The sequence below is a fragment of the Balaenoptera physalus genome, assembly GCF_965194825.1.
Source record: "Balaenoptera physalus genome assembly, chromosome: 4".
Taxonomy (NCBI): domain Eukaryota; kingdom Metazoa; phylum Chordata; class Mammalia; order Artiodactyla; family Balaenopteridae; genus Balaenoptera; species Balaenoptera physalus.
Genome location: NC_138891.1, coordinates 87280685 through 87299275, shown reverse-complemented (window position 1 = coordinate 87299275; position 18591 = coordinate 87280685). Strand labels below are relative to the sequence as shown.

At 38.4% G+C, this 18591-nt stretch overlaps 1 protein-coding gene, 1 long non-coding RNA gene and 1 pseudogene across 3 annotated transcripts in view; 1 reads left to right on the top strand and 2 right to left on the bottom strand.

Annotated features, from left to right (window-relative positions):
- BTLA (B and T lymphocyte associated) overlaps positions 1-15384 on the bottom strand; it is a 35062-nt gene extending 19678 nt beyond the window's left edge. Inside the window, 1 exon segment of the mRNA XM_082460247.1 lies at positions 15296-15384. Coding sequence (XP_082316373.1) covers positions 15296-15383 — 88 coding nt within the window. The 5' untranslated portion in view covers position 15384.
- On the bottom strand, positions 7038-15214 carry LOC309659950. The gene is made up of 2 exons (XR_014263060.1): positions 9751-15214; positions 7038-7553 (listed from the first exon to the last, which is right to left on the bottom strand). It is a non-coding gene; the product is annotated as an uncharacterized lncRNA (long non-coding RNA).
- On the top strand, positions 7566-9740 carry LOC309659931 (exosome complex component CSL4 pseudogene; annotated as a pseudogene). Its single transcript has one exon. The product of its transcript is annotated as an exosome complex component CSL4 pseudogene (transcript).
- Positions 15385-18591: the final 3207 nt, after the last annotated feature.

Genomic DNA, 18591 nt, shown 5'->3' with positions numbered 1-18591 from the left:
TTATCTCATTTTTATACACAATTCTTACAATTCCATTATCATTTCCTATTTAACCCAGGGCATAATTATGTTATATAATACAGACTAATTACTCTTTTCATGATAAGGTTGAATCAACAATAAAACTTTAAATTATGTTTAATAGTATCCATTTTTAGAAACAAAGAAGTGTTCAATCTGTTTTACAAAGAATTTCATCAGAAATGGTTACTTCAAAAAATGTTTTGACCTCCAAAGGGGCAAACTTCAATTATTTAGAATGTACATTTATGTGAAAATATTCATTCTCTGACAATTGCTTGGAGTGTACTGTGGCTTTTGAGACTCATGTATAAAAGGAGCATGAGAAATCACACCAATTCATGACAACCACTTAACCTTTTTGTATCAGTTACATCAGGAGTGTATATAAATCATGGAATATTCTACTATGGGCCTGACCCTGTAAGGTGGTGAAACAAAATAACTAAAAGAGGCCAAGATTCCTTTTAGTTAAGCACTGTGTAGTTATTTATATCTTTTTATTATTTCTAGTAGAGTTAAGTCTTAAGAGTGTTTTCTCTCTGAGTTCCTTTTCCTACATCCTTATAGTTCTTTCTTGGCTCTGTCTTTCCCTGTTTTGAACACTCCCTCAGCCATATATCCAATCCATCCTCTTCATTAATTTCCTTCAATAATTGTAAATTATTAGATTTTAATAGATTCATACTATCATAGATTATAATAACATAGCATAACTGAGATTATAGCCAAAACTCTTTTTTAAAGACAGAGGGTTAAGGGCTATTCAGATGTTGAACTGGGGTACAACTTTTGGTCTTGCATTCCACATACCGCTTTACCTAGCAGAATGTTTCACTTTATTTCTACACCCTGGCCAGAGTAAATATTCTCATTTTTAGCTATTTCCTGTCACTCAGTAAACCTCTCACTATAATTTATGCTCATATTTCATCAGCCACTACTCAGAATAATTGTAAACTGATTGAGTTTTCAAGAATCAGATTGAGACAAGAGATCTGCAGAGAACTTTTAGAAAACCCTGAATATTTAGATATTTACAACTGCTCTGAGACCTCAGACAAGTTCACTTTAATACTTCCTAACCGTTTCCAAAAATCGAGAAAAAAATTAAGCAAACTCAAAGTCAAGTTATGAGGTTATCAAAAATTGAAGAGAAAGAGTAAGATAATTTACCAAAAGGAAGTGTTTAAAAATATAACACCTGGATGTGGTTAGAATTACAACAAAAAAACAAGGAGGCCAGAGGAAGAAAGGTCAAGTGAAACCCTTGTTTCCAGAAGTCCATTCCTCTCCCTAAAGTTAATAAGCTACCTCAGCCTTCTAACTTCTGTTTTCATTTTCTGGATAAGTCAATCACAGTTTATGGAGCCTACAACTCTGCGCCAGCATTGTGAAAAAAAAGAGAGTTATAGGCAAAGACCTTTTTGACCTCGAAGAGCTTACCATTTATTTGGTGAGGCAAGCTTAACTAACAAGACCACTTTTCTGTAATAAATTTACTATCTACCACTCTTTTTTCTCCAAATTTAACTGAGCTGAAAGGAAGGCTCAGCGGGACCTTGTATGTTAGTTATTAGGCAGTATAGGAATAAATAAGACAAGGTACCTCCCTTGAAGGGGGTTGCCTTCTAATGGGAAATAGAGAGCTTGACAGATGGAAGAATGAAATAACACTATAAGAAGGTGCAGACCTTGCTTGGGTGTGCCGAGGATTAACTTCGACTGGGACTATGGGGGCAAGGCTGAATGGAAAGTTTGTATTTGATCTGGACCTTAGTGAGTGAGCAGTGAATGGAACAGGGTGGGGGTATCTTAAGTCTGGGGAAATTGAAGGACAAACGCAGACTGTCCAGGAATCTCATGGCAGATTCAGGGAATTGCTATACACTTGGATTGTGGCTTTCTGAAAATACTGATATGCAGACCACTAGTCATTTCAGAATAAATGGAATAAGCATTAGCGGGGAGAAGTTTAAACTTTGCTTATCCACCATGAGCAAATACAGAGCCTGATTCTTTTGGGATATTTATAAAGTTCATATAAATAGCTAAAAATGAGAATTTTCAATTGAACACGGTTGTTCAAATGCTAACAGATTGTGTGATTTTGAGATAGTCACCCAGCCTCACCAGCCTTCAATTTTTAAAAAATAAGATGAAAGGACTGGACTACAAAAACAGGAAAAGTCTTACCCACCATCCTTTCCTACACACAGACACATATAAAACTTCACCTCCCTCAGCGTACAACTGATGCTATAAAACCACTTCTAAGTCTCTCTATTACAATATGTTACCTTTCCATTTAGCCACTGGGCTGTCACCCAATGCTAATAGCACTGTTGAACAACCCAGCTAGTTCCAGGATTCCACGACTACATGCTTGGGAGGAGTGTACAAAGTGGGTTAGGAGGGGAGAAGAGCTAGCTGTTAGTCCTGACCACATCACTGACTTGCAATGGGATAATTGAATCATCACTGTGGTTCTTGTATGTTCTTATCACCAGGATGAAGATCATTGGCTGTCACATTGACTAGCATAGGAATTTTTCTCGAGTGGAGGAAAGAATGGATAGAGGCTTGTGAACAGGCATTAAAAGTCATCAAGAGTGCTCCCTCTTTGTACAAAGAAGACATTAACACTGTCTACCTCCGCGAAACTAAAACTGATGCTTGTAGTACAGGAATGATGCACTGAGGTAAATGGTAGAATTCTAATTTTCCATCTGACAAGCATGTTGACACTTTTGTTGCTTGTCCCAAATTATGTATAATCGTCTTATGACACTCAGGTTATCCAAAGCTGTCCCCAAGGGGTTTGTCTTGTCAAAGAAACATCTGAAAAGGAATGAAGATCACAGTTGCTTTTGGCTGGGATTTATCTGTCAACATTAGTTTTGTTGTTCCTGCTGTTTTCTCAGACATTTATATCTAATGGTGGGGAATTTTCAATGCTAAAAATAATTAAAATAAATGCATGCAGTGAATGATGAAACCTCTACCATCTTCAGGCTCTCACATGATAAAGTATCCCTTTTTAGGTACTATACGTTTAGGAAGCCTTTCCTTTAAAAAATTCTCAGGTTCCCCTGGTGGCACAGTGGTTAAGAATCTGCCTGCCAATGCAAGGGGACACGGGTTTGATCCCTGGTCCAGGAAGATCCCACATGCTGCAGAGCAACTAAGCCTGTGAGCCACAACTAGTGAAGCCTGCACGCCTAGAGCCCGTGCTCTGCAACAAGAGAAGCCACCACAGTGAGAAGCTTGCGCACCACAGCAAAGAGTAGCCCCCACTCGCTGCAACTAGAGAAATCCTGTGCACAACAATGAAGACCCAATGCAGCCAAAATTTTTTTTAAAAATTAAATAAATAAATAAAATAAAAATTCTCATGAAAACCACTGCTGCATTATTACAGAACGTATATTCCATGACTAGGGTGTACCTAGCATAGTTGATGCCCAGAGTGCATGATTTTTAACAACCCTTTTTTCTATATGGAAAAAAATTCAGAAATAATCATGAAATTAAACAAATAATAAAATGGCCAGGAAAGAAACATAGTGACTATTTTTTTTCATTAAACTTCATATATAAAATGGTGCAAGTTGGACTTCCCTGGTGGCGCAGTGGTTAAGAATTCGCCTGCCAATTCAGGGGACATGGGTTCGAGCCCTGGTCCGGGAAGATCCCACATGTCGTGGAGCAACGAAGCCCGTGTGCCACAACTACTGAGCCTGTGCTCTAGAGCCCACGAGCCACAACTAGTGAGCCCTCGTGCCACAACTACTGAAGCTCGCACGCCTAGAGCCTGTGTTCTGCAACAAAAGAAGCCACCACAATGAGAAGCCTGCGCACCACAACAAAGAGTAGCCCCTGCTCGCCGCAACTAGAGAAAGCCTGCGCACAGCAATGAAGACCTAACACAGCCAAAAATAAATAATATAAAAAAACAAAAGAAAAAAATAAAATGATGCAAGTTAAAAAATGTTTGAAAAATAATAATAGAATAGAAAAAAGGAAAAATGCACAGCTATTTATTTAATAATTTTATATCTATCTAAACAGTGTGAACTTGGATCCTTCAGTTACAGCCTGATATTGTAGTTTATGTAAGTAATTTTCCAGTAATTAATAAGCAAATTTTATTAAAACTGAAATTCTATAAAAGACATAATTTAGACCATTACTAAAGTGTACCACTAATGTAAAGTTTTATTTTCTTGATCCCTTCTTTAATTTTAAAACAACACTTTAAAGATTATAAATTATAAAGATACAATTATAAAGATATTAATCAATAAAACATTTCAGATATAAACTTTAGTTCATGCATGAGAAAAACAATTGTATCTCACAGTTTGTATTCTGTTTCACTGTTTTAAATTTTAAACAAATAAATATTCAAAATGGTTGCATGGAATGAAAGAAATGAAACAACACACATTCTGTTTCTTTGTCTCTCTAATCACTGTGGTATTACTGTTTATTTAAAATCTACTGTTTAAATGTAGAAATATGTAGTACCACAGGGGTTGGAGACACAAACTATGCCTAGAGCAAGCTCATGTGATTCTGAACATTATGAATTTGCTCTTGAAGTGAACATATATAGCTGAATTTGAAGTTCTCTGAGTTAACTTTCATGTAGATGCAATGTTTCTTAAAGGGGAAGTACTGAAAATGTGCTAATTTGAAACTTACATACATATTATTAAAACTTAGGAGTAACCATGGTAATTATTTAGAACTTAGACCAAAATATTTGGGGCTGGGGGAACATTTTATCACTGATAGTTTTCAGAATTGCTGGTACATGGTGATCATTAAAAGTAGACCAACTTTTATTTGCTTTAAAACTCTGTACAGACAATATTCCCCCTTATTGCCCACACCCAGGGGGATGGACATCCCACTGTTCATGACTATTTAGTTATGGGACAGTTTCTAGTGCAAAGGGGATGCAGAAAGAGGCTCACTTGGGTCTTCAATTTTCCCATAAGATTTTTCTCTTTTTTAAAGATTGAACAAGATACAATCTCTCAGAGTTTTCAAATCTCCAAGAGGGAGAGAGCCCTTCTGTCTGGGTAATCAGGAAATGCTTCAAGGAGGAGGTTGAATCTCCTCCTGTCCCAAACCCCACTCCAAGGCAGATCTGGTCCTCCTCACATTATCACAGTATAAAATACCATTATCTACCTAATCACATGGACCAGAACCTGGGTGCCATCTTTGTCTCTTACCCCACTCCATCAGCCACCAAGTTAAGTTAATTCAGCATCCAAAATATCATTCAAATTTGTTTTCATGCCACTGCCTTAATTTGGGTCTCATTCTACTTCATGAGGATTATTGTCACAGCTTATCAACTAGTCTTCTACATTCCAAACTTGGCCTTGTTCCCCTCCTCACACCCCAATTCATTCTCCACATCACTGTCACAGTTTACATTCTTTTTTTAAAAAAGATTATTTTTTATTTTTATTTATTTTTGGCTGCTATGGGTCTTCATTGCTGTGCGTGGGCTTTCTCTAGTTGCGGCGAGCGGGGGCTACTCTTTCATTGTGGCGCCCAGGCTTCTCATTGCGGTGGCTTCTCTTGTTGCGGAGCACAGGCTCTAGGCATGCAGGCTTCAGTAGTTGTGGCGCGTGGGCTCAGTAGTTGTGGCTCGCGGGCTCTAGAGTGCAGGCTCAATAGTTGTGGTGCATGGGCTTAGTTGCTCTGTGGCATGTGGGATCTTCCCAGACCAGGGCTCAAATCCATGTCCCTTGCATTGACAGGCAGATTCCCAACCACTGCACCACCAGGGAAGTCCCACAGTTTACATTCTTAAGACAAAAATCCAACTGCAAGAATTTTTTGCCTAAAATCCTTTAGAGATTCTTCAGTGCCTGCAGGAAAATGTCCAGACTTCATCAAATGGCATTTTGCCCCTGCCTCTTTATGCAAACTTGACAGTCCCCGCCACACCCACTCCAGCAACCCACATCCACTTGATGTTTCTCCTACCAAATGTCCCATGCTATTTTGTGTGACATGCATCACTCTATTATGAGTAAATATGTGTTTATGCATCTTTCTTCTGATCTTGTCTATGACCTTCTTGATGGGATGGCAAAAGGAGATGGCCTTAGAAAAGGTATGAAAGTGAGAAAGCATGAGACTGAACAGAGAGAGCTTCATGAAGAGAAAAATCTCCTGTTCACACTCTAATGCTCTCTGTGCACTAAGACACAGAGCAGACACAGCTGAGTCCTTAGATATGTAGACTAAAGACACTGAGGTGAAGGATGTATGTATCTCAACATACCCTTTAGTGGTTTTAACTTAACCACTAAAGAAAAACTAGACCTTACAAGTATGCAATGCGTAAAGGCCTGATTTATGTCCATTCAGGGGTGAAATTCAAAATATTTAAGAAGTGACACTCCATGGTCATCCAGATACCCAGATCAGCCAATCAGAAAGGTGTACTGACCAAAAAAAACTGCATGGTCCAGTACCTTCCAGCTTAACAAGTGTAGCTGCTGGTGTAAATAACATCAGGAGCTGAAGGGAGTAAGTAATTTGTGAAACTTACTAACTACTAAAAACCTAAAAGCCAATCGACAGATGAATGGATAAAGAAGATGTGGTACATATATACAATGGAATATTACTCAGCTATAAAAAGGAACAAAATTGGGTCATTTGTAGAGATGTGGATAGACCTAGAGACTGTCATACAGAGTGAGGTGGGTCAGAAAGGGAAAAATAAATATCTTATATTAATGCATGTATGTGGAATCTGGAAAAATTGTGCAGATGAACTGGTTTGCAGGGCAGAGGTGGAGACACAGATGTGGAGAACAAACATGTGGACACCAAGGGGGGGATCGTGGGGAGGGTGGTGGTGGTGGTGGGATGAATTGGGAGATTGGCATTGACATATATACACTAATATGTATAAAATAGATAACTAATAAGAACCTGCTGTATAAAAAAATTAATTAAATTAAATTTTTTTAAAAAAGAAAAAAACAAAGACCATGAAATGAATAGAGAGAATTTTCACATTCATCTTCTATCACTATTTTCTCTTTAAAATCTTCTTAAAATGGTATGTGAAAGCTTTCTTTAAGTTTGACTTCATATGGTATTTATAGAGCACATTTTTTAAATAAATTTTTTTTTTGGCTGCACCACGTGGCATGAGGGGGTCTTAGTTCCGTGACCAGGGATTGAACCCATGCCCCCTGCAGTGGAAGTGCAAATTCTTAACCACTGGACCTCCAGGGAAGTCCCTATAGAGCACATTTTAAAACAAGTTCTTCTAGGGCTAGAATTTCTCATAATGTGATATGACTATTTTGGAGAATATTTTGAAGACTATCTCTTTAATCCAGTAGTATTGAGCAATCTAAGACTTTAAGTCATATATCTCTTGCTTTTATATAGTTTGGGATAATTCTGAAATTTTTTTGTCTTGATATAGTCATTCTAGTATTTGCCATAGCTTTGTCTAACAGTTAGCAAAGCATCTAAAGTACCTGTGTCGGGGCAGTCATGGCGCCACCCGTGAGGTACTGCATCCCCGGCGAACGTCTGTGTAACTTGGAAGAGGGCAGCCCGGGCAGCGGCACCTACACCCGGCATGGCTACATCTTTTCGTCGCTTGCTGGCTGCCTGATAAAGAGCAGCGAGAACGGCGTGCTTCCTGTCAGATCTGTGATGAGAGAAACAGAGCCCCAATTACTGCCAGATGTGGGAGCTATTGTAACCTGTAAGGTCTCTAGCATCAATTCACGCTTTGCCAAAGTACACATCCTATATGTGGGGTCCACGCCACTTAAGAACTCTTTTCGAGGAACTATCCGCAAGGAAGACGTCCAAGCTACTGAAAAAGACAAGGTTGAAATTTATAAGAGTTTCCGCCCAGGGGACATTGTCTTGGCCAAAGTGATCTCCCTAGGTGATGCGCAGTCCAACTACCTCCTAACCACTGCCGAAAATGAGCTGGGAGTGGTGGTGGCCCACAGTGAATCGGGTGTCCAGATGGTTCCCATCAGCTGGTGTGAGATGCAGTGCCCTAAGACCCACACTAAAGAATTCCGGAAAGTGGCCCGAGTACAGCCTGAATTCTTACAGACCTAAGAAGCCACACTTTACCCCATGCATGGGAGTAAGCTCTTTCCAAGAGTACGTGTGTGAAAGTGACATCAGGATGCCATTGTCTTCATTCAGGCACCTGGGGCTGGCCAGCAGCCACCTCTAGAAAAATCTTACTCTGTAGGCAGAACATTTTTCCTGTGAATCATTCAGTGGATTTCATTCTCTTGAGTGATAAATCTTCTCTTTTGGAGGCACCAGCAAACCAACTGTATGATGGTGGAAATAGCCTGTTCTTTGTGACAGTCTTATAAATATGTATTTTTTGCTGTGACAAAGAAAACATTTTTACAAAAAGAATTTTATGGTTTCTGTTATATTGAGTAGGGAAAAGAATCTAAACAGTGTCATGACATTTAGAGCAGGGTCTTGCCTGGTGGCACCGATTAACATACATGTGTTATGTGCTTTCTTGCTCTAGACAATGCCTAATTGCCAATCTTTTTTGTATATTCTGTTGTACATACTTTTGCTTATTGAGTACTTGCTATGTGGCAGGCACTAGGTTAAGTACTTTATACACATTCCCTCATTTAGAGAGATTATGGTTTAGTGAAAATTATGGGACACAATGTGGTGATTCAGGTAGCATGTGAGTAATTCTGAAAGTAATTTGGTAAAGTATCACTGATACAGTAGACACTCCAGGAAATGTTAAATCTGAATTGAAAAGAGGTACAGACCACTATCATGTGAAGTGGCCAGGAAAGGATTTGTGACATGAAGTGAAAGGAATTAAAGAACTAAGATAAGTGAGGTGAAGATATTCAGAGCAGAGAGAGAAGCCCAAGCAAAGTGCAGAATCAGGAATGTACACACAAGCGTGAGGACAAGCAAAGGGTGAGGGTTAAGCATGGCGAGGTTGCAGAGAGAATGAAAGGAAAGATGAATTATGTCACTTCTTGAGATGTTATTAGGGAGCCCATGTCTTCTCTGTGAAGTGAGAATTGTTGGGGTAAGCTTTGGACTCATCCCACCTGGGTTTGTGTCCTCTAGTCGCCTTAAGCCGGGTTATACGTTGTTTTGTTTTTTTTAATTGAAATTTTTATTGTCATAATTTTAAGTAATAGCAGTTTTAAGAAATAATACAGAGATCCCTTATGTACTTTTCCCAGTTTCCCCCAGTGGTGACATTTTGCAAAATAATAATATGCTGTACTATAACACTCAGGATGTTGAACTGATACTTGAGCAAATTATTTTTATTTCTTTAAGTCCGTTTCCTCATCTGGAATAGTATGACCTCATAGGATTATTATGAGGAAGAAATGTATAAAAGTGGTTAGCACACACCAATATTACTGTTATATATTATTGTTGTTATTATATAACTGATTGCCTTCTATCAGGTATCTACTAAATGCCAGGACTTAATGCTAGATACTTCAGTGTAGTTTGTATTGATATAATCAGTCTCCTATTGATATTTTTAAACTTTTTTTCTTTTACAGACAGTGCTGCATAGAAAATCCCTATACCATATATCTTTGTGCATGCCTATGATTCTTTTGCAAAACAGATTCCTAGCAGTGTAATGCTGAGTAAAAGAATATGCATATTTTAAAAAAAAAAAAGTACCTGTGTCATTTCCTTTCCTTGAGATATTAAAGAATAGTACAAGCAGAGAGCTTTAGTGATCATCAGGTCAGATAGTTTAAGTCACATTTGGAAGGTAACCTCCCGAATCACTGCTTCATATTGATTGTCACTTGCCCACAATTGCAGCATATTTCGCATTATCAAAGTACTGTAAACCCATCCTAGGTGCTCCTGACAGGAGGAAAATAGGGATATGACTAATATTTTTTGAGTTCTTATTATGTGCTATGCACTTCTATGTACCATACATATATTGTTTCCTTTGATCTTCACAGCAGTTCTATGAGGTAGTTACTATTATTATCTTTATCTTAAGTGGGAGAAACCAAGTATTAGAGAAGCTAAGCCACTTACTCAAGATCACCAGCTGGCTGGAGGCAGAGACAGGACCAGGACTTGAACCCAGGTCTGGCTAACTCCAAACCACAAGTTCTTTTCTGGTAGAATAGTTGTGAAAGTGCATGGGAACACATAGGAAGAGTTGTTAGCACTGTGGTTCATTCACAATAAATAATAATAAATGACAGGCATTACTATTTTTTGGATAGGGTGAATTTAGGGAAGCAACACAGCAGTTGAGTAATTGTCCAAGGGTACAAGGCCTATGGGAGGCAGAGACAAGAAGGAAACCCAGAAGGTCTGCCCCAAGTGCCTCTGCTCTGAACAGTTACTTCCAACTTCTTTCGGGGGTCAGCAGTGATGTGATCATGGGTCAGTGATGTGGTATATTCACCAGCCAAATGAATATAATAGAGATAGAAAAGGTGTTCCATCCCATAGAAAAAAGTCCTTTTATATGAGACATGAAATTCTTGAGAATTATACTAATGAAGAAGGCTAGTCTTGGTCAAAACTAGGAAGTAAAAATCCTTTGCTTTTTGGTACTTTCTCAGGCTTTCTCTGAGTACTTCTTCATTACATTTCCACCAAATGACAAATGTCCCCCTGCAGTTCTACCCTACTGGTCATGCTTTTGTCTCCCCAGACCAGAGGATTCACTCCAATCCTTCAGAGTTCTGCCTGTCCTATGTGATAAGGATGAGTTTCTGGTGGAGAGTTCATTGGCCAATGTGTAATTATCTCTCTGGAACAGCAAAAGTTTTTAGCCAGTTCAATAGAACGTAAAGAAAAATGATTCATGTTGACAATTTAGAGAATAATTCTGGGTAGGGAAGACTTTCTGGTATAGGTGGGTTTGTCCTTCAGAGATGCTAGGCTTTCCACCTTCCTCACAGTGACTTTAGGAAGAAAATCAGGTCAAGAAAAGCCTAGAACATACCTTGGAAGCTGTGGACAGTAGCATTCAAGAGAGCCTTTGGCATTTTATAAGAAACCAACATGAGTATTTCTAAATGTTGCCTTCAGTGTTTGAGTGGTTACATGTGATGCTCAGAGTAACCGTGGGTTATGTGTTGTTGGAAGGACACGAGGAAAGTCCATCTCTACTTCTTTTCCAGATACTTCCTCACCTTCCTAATACATTCTACTACAGAGATCACACGGAGATTCATTGGCATTTTCAAAGCCCTAGAAGACACCTAACATTATCTATGTGGGCAGAAACTGCCAATTGTCCCCCAATATTAATTCTCCTAATACCCCAGAAGAAAAAAGAAATGGGGCCATCACCACCCAGGTAGAACCTAAGTGCCCCAGCCTTCCTTATAGCCACTTCTGGACAATGGGCTGTTTGTGATACATGCAAGTTCCAGATTATGCTTATCAGATAAATGTGGCTATCAGGAAGGAGAAAAGGAGGAGTTAAAGAGCTCTACCAGCCAAACCTAATGTTCCCCTGTGACTGCCTAGATGGCCCCTCTATCGCTCGCCTGGGCTGTATTCAAAGTGAACCTCACGTTGTACATGTTTAGATTCTGAGCACACTAACATGATTCCCTGCATGTGTACACACAGACACAGGCACACAAGTAATTTCTTCCATGGAGATAAGCATGGAGATCAGAGTCCATAACCATGAGAGGACACCGGAAAGGTGGAAACTATTGAGCTTATTTTAGGTAAGGGAGTGAAGAAAATTGGAAAAGTGAAGCAAATTGCTTATGATACAACAATTCACTGACACAAAGTAACTCAAGCCTCATGACTCCCAAACTCTGTTCTCATTTCTTGGTGATGGGGATGATGGGAGATAATGATATCAAGAGTTGTTTATAGACAACTTTTGTCAACCCCAAATGAGAGATGATCTCCCAATACTACTTTAAGGGGACTATCAAGCTAATTAAGTTTGGGACTAAATGGGAAAAAAAACCTAAAACATTATTAGCTAAACTTACACAGCACTTACTATGTAAAGTTTAGCTAATAAACTTCAGTCACTGTCCTAAGAGTTTTATAGAATTAATTCACTCAATACTCACAACAACCCTATAAGTTCGATATCATTATTGTCCCCATTGTTTAGATGAGGAAAGAGAACCAGAGAGGTTATAGTCACAGAACCAGTAAATGGCAGAGATGGGAGAGTAATCTAGTAATCTAGAGTCTCTGGTCTTATCTGCTCCACCACTGTGCCTCCAAAGAACAAAGAAAAATGTTGATTTCATTTTTGGACCTGATTACAAATGCCTGTGAACACTTTTCTTGCAACAAATTCTGAACTCTAAGGTGAAACTCACAAATGATGGAAATTAAGTAGGAAAGTCCCAGTGAATCAAGATAAACTGTTTGTCTTCAACATTACAATAGAGGAAATTTTGATAGTGGGACAGAGGAAGCAATAATTAATTAAAGAGCTCAGTGTTAGGAAAGTCTATTCAAGGCTGTGATCAACACAAGAATTGGTCTTTTCATACCTCAATCCAGGAAATCCTGTAGCTGCAGAATGTATTTCTAGACATTTACGTAAAAGGTAGTCATATCTTACGACAGGCATTTTTGTAATAACAATACACAGGCATTTGGCAGAAGGCAGAGCTCTATCTCTGGCATACAATGTGCATATTTCAGTAAGAACAAATAAGTAGAGCCAGAGAAAAGCCTAATAAAGATACTGTGTTACAAAACCAGAATATGAAGGAATGAGAGACAGATTCAGAGCACTTTTGCCCCAGTGTTTCTTCTCTGACCCAAGGATATGGCCTGTTCATGGTGGAGAAACAGAATCTGGGAGGAATGTGGAGTATGCATCCATGGATCACACTGAACTACTACCACAAAGGAGAAGGAGAACACACGCGAGACCCACATGGAGACTTGGCCCCAACCACTGTGTTTTCAAAGGCACCAAACTGTCAGTGGCCTCTGGTACTAGACCAGATTAGGATGATTTTTTATTACAATAAGCAGTGATCAGAGATTTCCTCCTGCCTTATTCAGGATCATATATAATCTCTGATATAGCCAGACATTAACTGCAGTGCTCCTGGCTGCTTGAAGCTGGGATCCTTGGTTGATGCCCAGCTGAACAATGTCCCAGGACCTCTCAGCTGGAGCCGCTCATTGGGGATGAGGCAGGTGACTGACAAGGGCCATCTCCACCTGCAGCCTAGTTCTTGCCAGAAGAATCTCTCCATGTGTAGGTGCTGAAACTTTTATTACTTTCATCCAGACAGAAAGTATATGCTAGATACAAAGGGACAGAGTTCCCCCTAATTTCTTTTTGAGAAACACAAAAGGCAAGCAAGTGTAATTTCATTATAGAGAAAGACCTTAAGCAGGAAGTTTGTAGAGAACTTTACCTTTTTTTTACAACCTTATTACGATGCAGCCTCATTCCTGGGAAGAGGCACACAGACTTCACATTGCTTTGAAGTGGAAAGGAAAAAATCTTTAAAAATTATTTTTAAACAGTTTGAAACTGTGCCAGTGTAAAGAATTCAGTAAGCAAATCACAGGAAATCTCACCAACCTCTATTCCTAATTTAATTCAAATAATGCTACAATCCAAAAACTGCTGGATAAGATACCTGGCCAGTACTTTATCTAAGGCTCTCCGTTTCATTTTTCAAATAATTCATGTCACTATACTTTGGGCTAAATATATTGTACAATATATTTCATTTATTCATTTTATTTTAGCTTCAAAACCTTAACTATTTTAAATGATAATGTTAAAACTTGCTTCCCACTTAATTGAATATTGTGTGGGTTGCTTGGTGTAAAGAATATTAACAAAAATACCATTAATGTTTTTCAAGCTTTTATTATGTGCACTTACTATGCCAGGCACTTTATCTACTGTATTTGTAGTCTTCACAGAAGCCCCATAATTTAGGTACAATTATTATTATTTCTATTTTACAAAAGAGGAAACTAAGGATAAGAGAGGATAAGAAACTAAACCAAGGTCACACAGTAAGTGGCAGAGCCAGTCAATGAACCCAATTCTAACACCCAAGTCTGTTTTTGTAAGCACATTGAGAGGAGGAACAGAGTTGTACCATACTTCCAGTGTGATGCAGCACTGCATATTCTTTTACTTAGTTTCACAGAGAATAGTTTATATATTCTTCAAACTGGTATGATTTCTGTTTAATAATATTTGACTTCAGTTGTAGCTAAAGTGAAAAATCCAGTCAGCCATCCTACACCTCATCAACATAATACCAAATACTTAGAAACATAAAAACGCTTAAGTGAAGGGGATTTTTATTTTGCACCTGGTTGTGTGCCATCCTGGCATCACAAAGACATTCCAAACCGCACAGTTCCAGAATTGAAGATGACATTTACAGGATTTCAGTGACCATATTTTCTGATTTGAAAAATTTAAGAGTATGTGTGCTTGTGGGGATAATAAGGCAAGGTATTTGAAACCAGGAAATCAGAAACTTCTGCTAGCTTTTTATAGCCCTTCCCCCTTTACACTATGCGGGCATCTGTGACCATGTAAGGGAGTAAGTGAACTCATCATTTTTTTGCCTGCATAAAGTCTTTGCAAAAGTGGCCAAACATCATCTATGCAGAATCCAAGCTGTTTTCTATGTCATATGACACCCAAGTAGGAACATTCTTTTTCAACATACTAGAAGCAGAGACAGAATGCTCCGATCCCATATTTCTCAGCATTGTCTCATTCAGTATTCTCAAGGCACGTTCCCCACCGAAGCAAGTAGCGAGATTTTATTTAGCCACATTATTCCAGAGTAACCATGGAATCAGATATAACCCCAGTTATCCAACACCTAACCTACCCACCTGAGTACCTCAACACTCCTCTAGCTTCAGTTTGGAAAGAACAAGCTATTTATTCACCATCAGTATGGCATCCAGAACATTTTTGCCAGTAGGAGGGATAAATTTCTACTGAACTATTTATAATGTTTGCCCAATTCTCTTTTCTTACCATCAGAACATGTTTTTAAGAAAACCAGCCAAAGTATGACTTAAATACTGTTTTCTAATTTGGTTTATGTCCTATAATGTCTTCAGTGAGCAAGTCTAACTACTTGGTTTCATCTACCATTATCCTCTTGACATAAACACTACATCCTACTACGATCAGCAAGGGAAAACATTGCCTCCAACCCCTCCTGAGAAATATAAGAAGTCAGTGCCTTACCACTGATACTCCAGATGCCTAAAAGTGGAATTAGGAAAAGGACCCAAAGCAATTTCCCGATTCCAAGCATGGTAGGTGATGTCTTCATTTCCTGTTTATATCACGGATGCTCAAGTAGAAAGCTTCCCTTCCTCCCATGAATTCTTCAGAGTTGGATCAGGTTACCTACTCCAATGACATCTATAAAATAAATAGAGAAGAGAGAGGAGGTGGGAGAGAACAGTAAGAAGAGCCCAAATAGTCTGTGAAACAAAATGAACAGAAAGACTAGGCAGTACTCTGTTCTGTGGGTTTTGCTTCTTGTCAAATTGGCTGTTCACTTTCAAATGCTCTGATACATTAAGCAGCGCAGTCCTTAACTTCTCCTTCCATACCACCCTTTTTGCCCCACATTTAGGTTTTTCTCATTCAAACTTCAGTGAATGAACAATTAAACTCTAAAGAAATTTATATTGTTGAAATCTTTAGGTTGAGATTTTAATCAAATCAAGGTCAGGAAATTCATGGTAAAAAGTACTTATGGTAAGTATACATTTCCCCCCTTTCCACAGCTTGTGATTATGAAACTCCAAGTAAGAGATTTTAGATTTATCTTCCAAAAAATCATGTCATTATAAGATGAGAATGCTTATTAAACCAGTGGAAAGTCTTCTGAGGTTATGGAGAAAATGAGTGATAGGAAGCCTTTCCTCAACAGATGAAGGAAAGGCAACTGTCTTTAGTCTGTAGATAGATACCAATGGGACGAGATCATCATTAGTACTGGCTACATGTTCTCTCTAAATAATAAAGTTCTGAGCTGAATAACACCTTGAATATCAATTAAAGGAAACTTCCATTTTCAACATTCTTCACGTGGTTATTATCTGGATTAAATAGAATAGAAACAATAAAGGAAGAAATGGAAAAGTTCAAGATCAGACAGGATCAATGTGGGACTGTTTTCTCCAAGGCCACTTGTAATAATTAGCTTAGCTTCTAATCACAGAAGCTAATTAAATTCACCCATTTGAGATTCCAAATGAAAAATCTAGATTTGTGACATATGTGATCATTGACAGAAGTTGATTTTGTAAGTCTTTCTCTCAGAGGCTGGTGATTTTCTTCCAAGGCCAAATTTCAATGGTTTTAAGTATATAAGGTTAAAAAACAGTTATCATGTATTCACTGATTCAGATAAACACTGTGCAATGGTTGGAGGAACAAAGACGAAAAGTCACTCTTCCTGATTTTAAAGGGCTCAACCAGCACTTTAATTTCCTCATATCAGCCTTCAGTGTTGGGACATAAATATTCAGGCATTTCAACCACCACATTGTAATACAGAGCGACTACACATAGCTTCTTAGAACTTCCATTACTGGAGTAAACATCCTGCAAATATTACAGTATTTATGTAATATTTACACAACTTTCTTTCCCATGCTCAAGATGGAATGCAAATGACCTATACCAGCCAAGTTAAGGCTCGTTGTCCCTTTAAAATGGTCTCAGAAGTCAAAGCCATAAACCACAAGGCCAAGGTTCTCAGGATATTATCCCAAACCAGAAAGAAGTCCTATAAATGTTGTTTATCTCAGCATAAAACCTTCATGATTCACTATTCTAAAGATTTTTTCATATAAAAATGACTGTGCTAATTAGATAAATTTGGGGGAAAAACTTATGTAACATCTAATGTATTTTTTAAAAGATATCTATTTTGTGACTTTTATCAGCATGACTGGTCCTTTGTCCCTCCAGAGGTGGAGTCCTTAGAGCCCCACTGTAGACAGAATTCTCAGTCAGAATCTGACTCCTATCTTCATTCTGGTAAAGAAGAATTGAAAGAAGCCTGGCTCAGAGTTTGTTAGCTCAGCAACAAATCAATTTTGTTTTAAATTTATACTTAATCTAGTAATTAAGCTTCTATCTTGACCCTTGTCCCATTATAATTATGTACTGTTTGATCAGAAAATTATACTTTTATTTAAACGTGCAAATTTGAAGAATTTACTACATCTTAAAAAGTAATTGCATCGTATTTTAGAAACAATTTCAAAAACATTAACCTATCTCTGATTTTATAGTGAAAGACAAAAAGCAAAATAGAATTTGGAATCTTCAAATTCATTTTGCAAACATTTTTGGAGCTACTTACAGGGCAAATTCTTCAGTTCACTTACAGGTGCAGTTGCTTTCATGAACCGTGAAGCAGCTGTACTTTCTTCAATATTTTTACCCAAGGGTGATCAGAGAAACAGCAATCACAAAATAAGACGCAGGGTCCTGGCGTGGTCTTGCCACTGACTTTAGATAACATCAGCCCAGGGAATGAATCTTGATTCTGAATTTTTTTAACACTCCAAAACTCATTGGGTAGCTTCTATCAGAAATGCAGTACAGCGTTTAAAACCATTTCCATTCTTCTGCTTGGCATCCTCTCCTCATCAATGATAGCAATAGTTTCTATATATGACTGTACTTTTGAACCAGCCTGGGCACTTTTTATTAACTAGGTGGAATTCTTGGATCTCACCCACATGTACTGAATTAGAATCTCACAGGATTGAGGCCAAATATTCATATTTTAAAGAAATTCCTATTTTAAAAGTGATTCTGATACAACTAGTTTGGGTGAATATTTGGAAACCAATTATAAATTAGTGGGGAGCATGGACTTTTGAGCCACAAAAGACTTGGTGTCAAATCTTTGCCACTTACTAGCTGTAGACTCTTTCATATATTTCCTACATTCTTAGAGTCTGTGGTAGACACAGACGTACCACTCAGATCCTTTTTCAAGAACAGATTTGCTCTTAGCTGTTGGGGAATGCAGTCAGCAGACTGCATCCAGGTGTATGCTCCTTCAAGGTCTGCTCAGCTGAGATTTCCCTTGTCCAAGGTCATGCTTTCCCATGACAGCCTGCATCCAGTGATGGAGCAAGGAAAGTGTATACAGGGCTGGCCATTTTGACTCCACACGGGATGTCGATGGGCAATACTTGACCCAGAGCTCCCAGTTCAGTCAGCCAAGGTTATGTCAGGCTTATATCACAGTTTGACTTCTTTCGCTCCCCAATCTCCCTTACACCCACTTTCTTTCACAGGTGTTGATCCCTAATCTATTTTGATGTCTGCTTCCAGAGAACGAAATCTGCTCCATATCTCAGTTTTTCCTGTTCTGTAGAACACAGATGGTAATAATATCTATCTTTTATGTTGGTTAACTGAGCTAACATATATAAAGTGATCAGTAAATTATATCTATAATTATTTCTGAACCAAAGATGGGTTTTCATTTGGACAAGATGGAT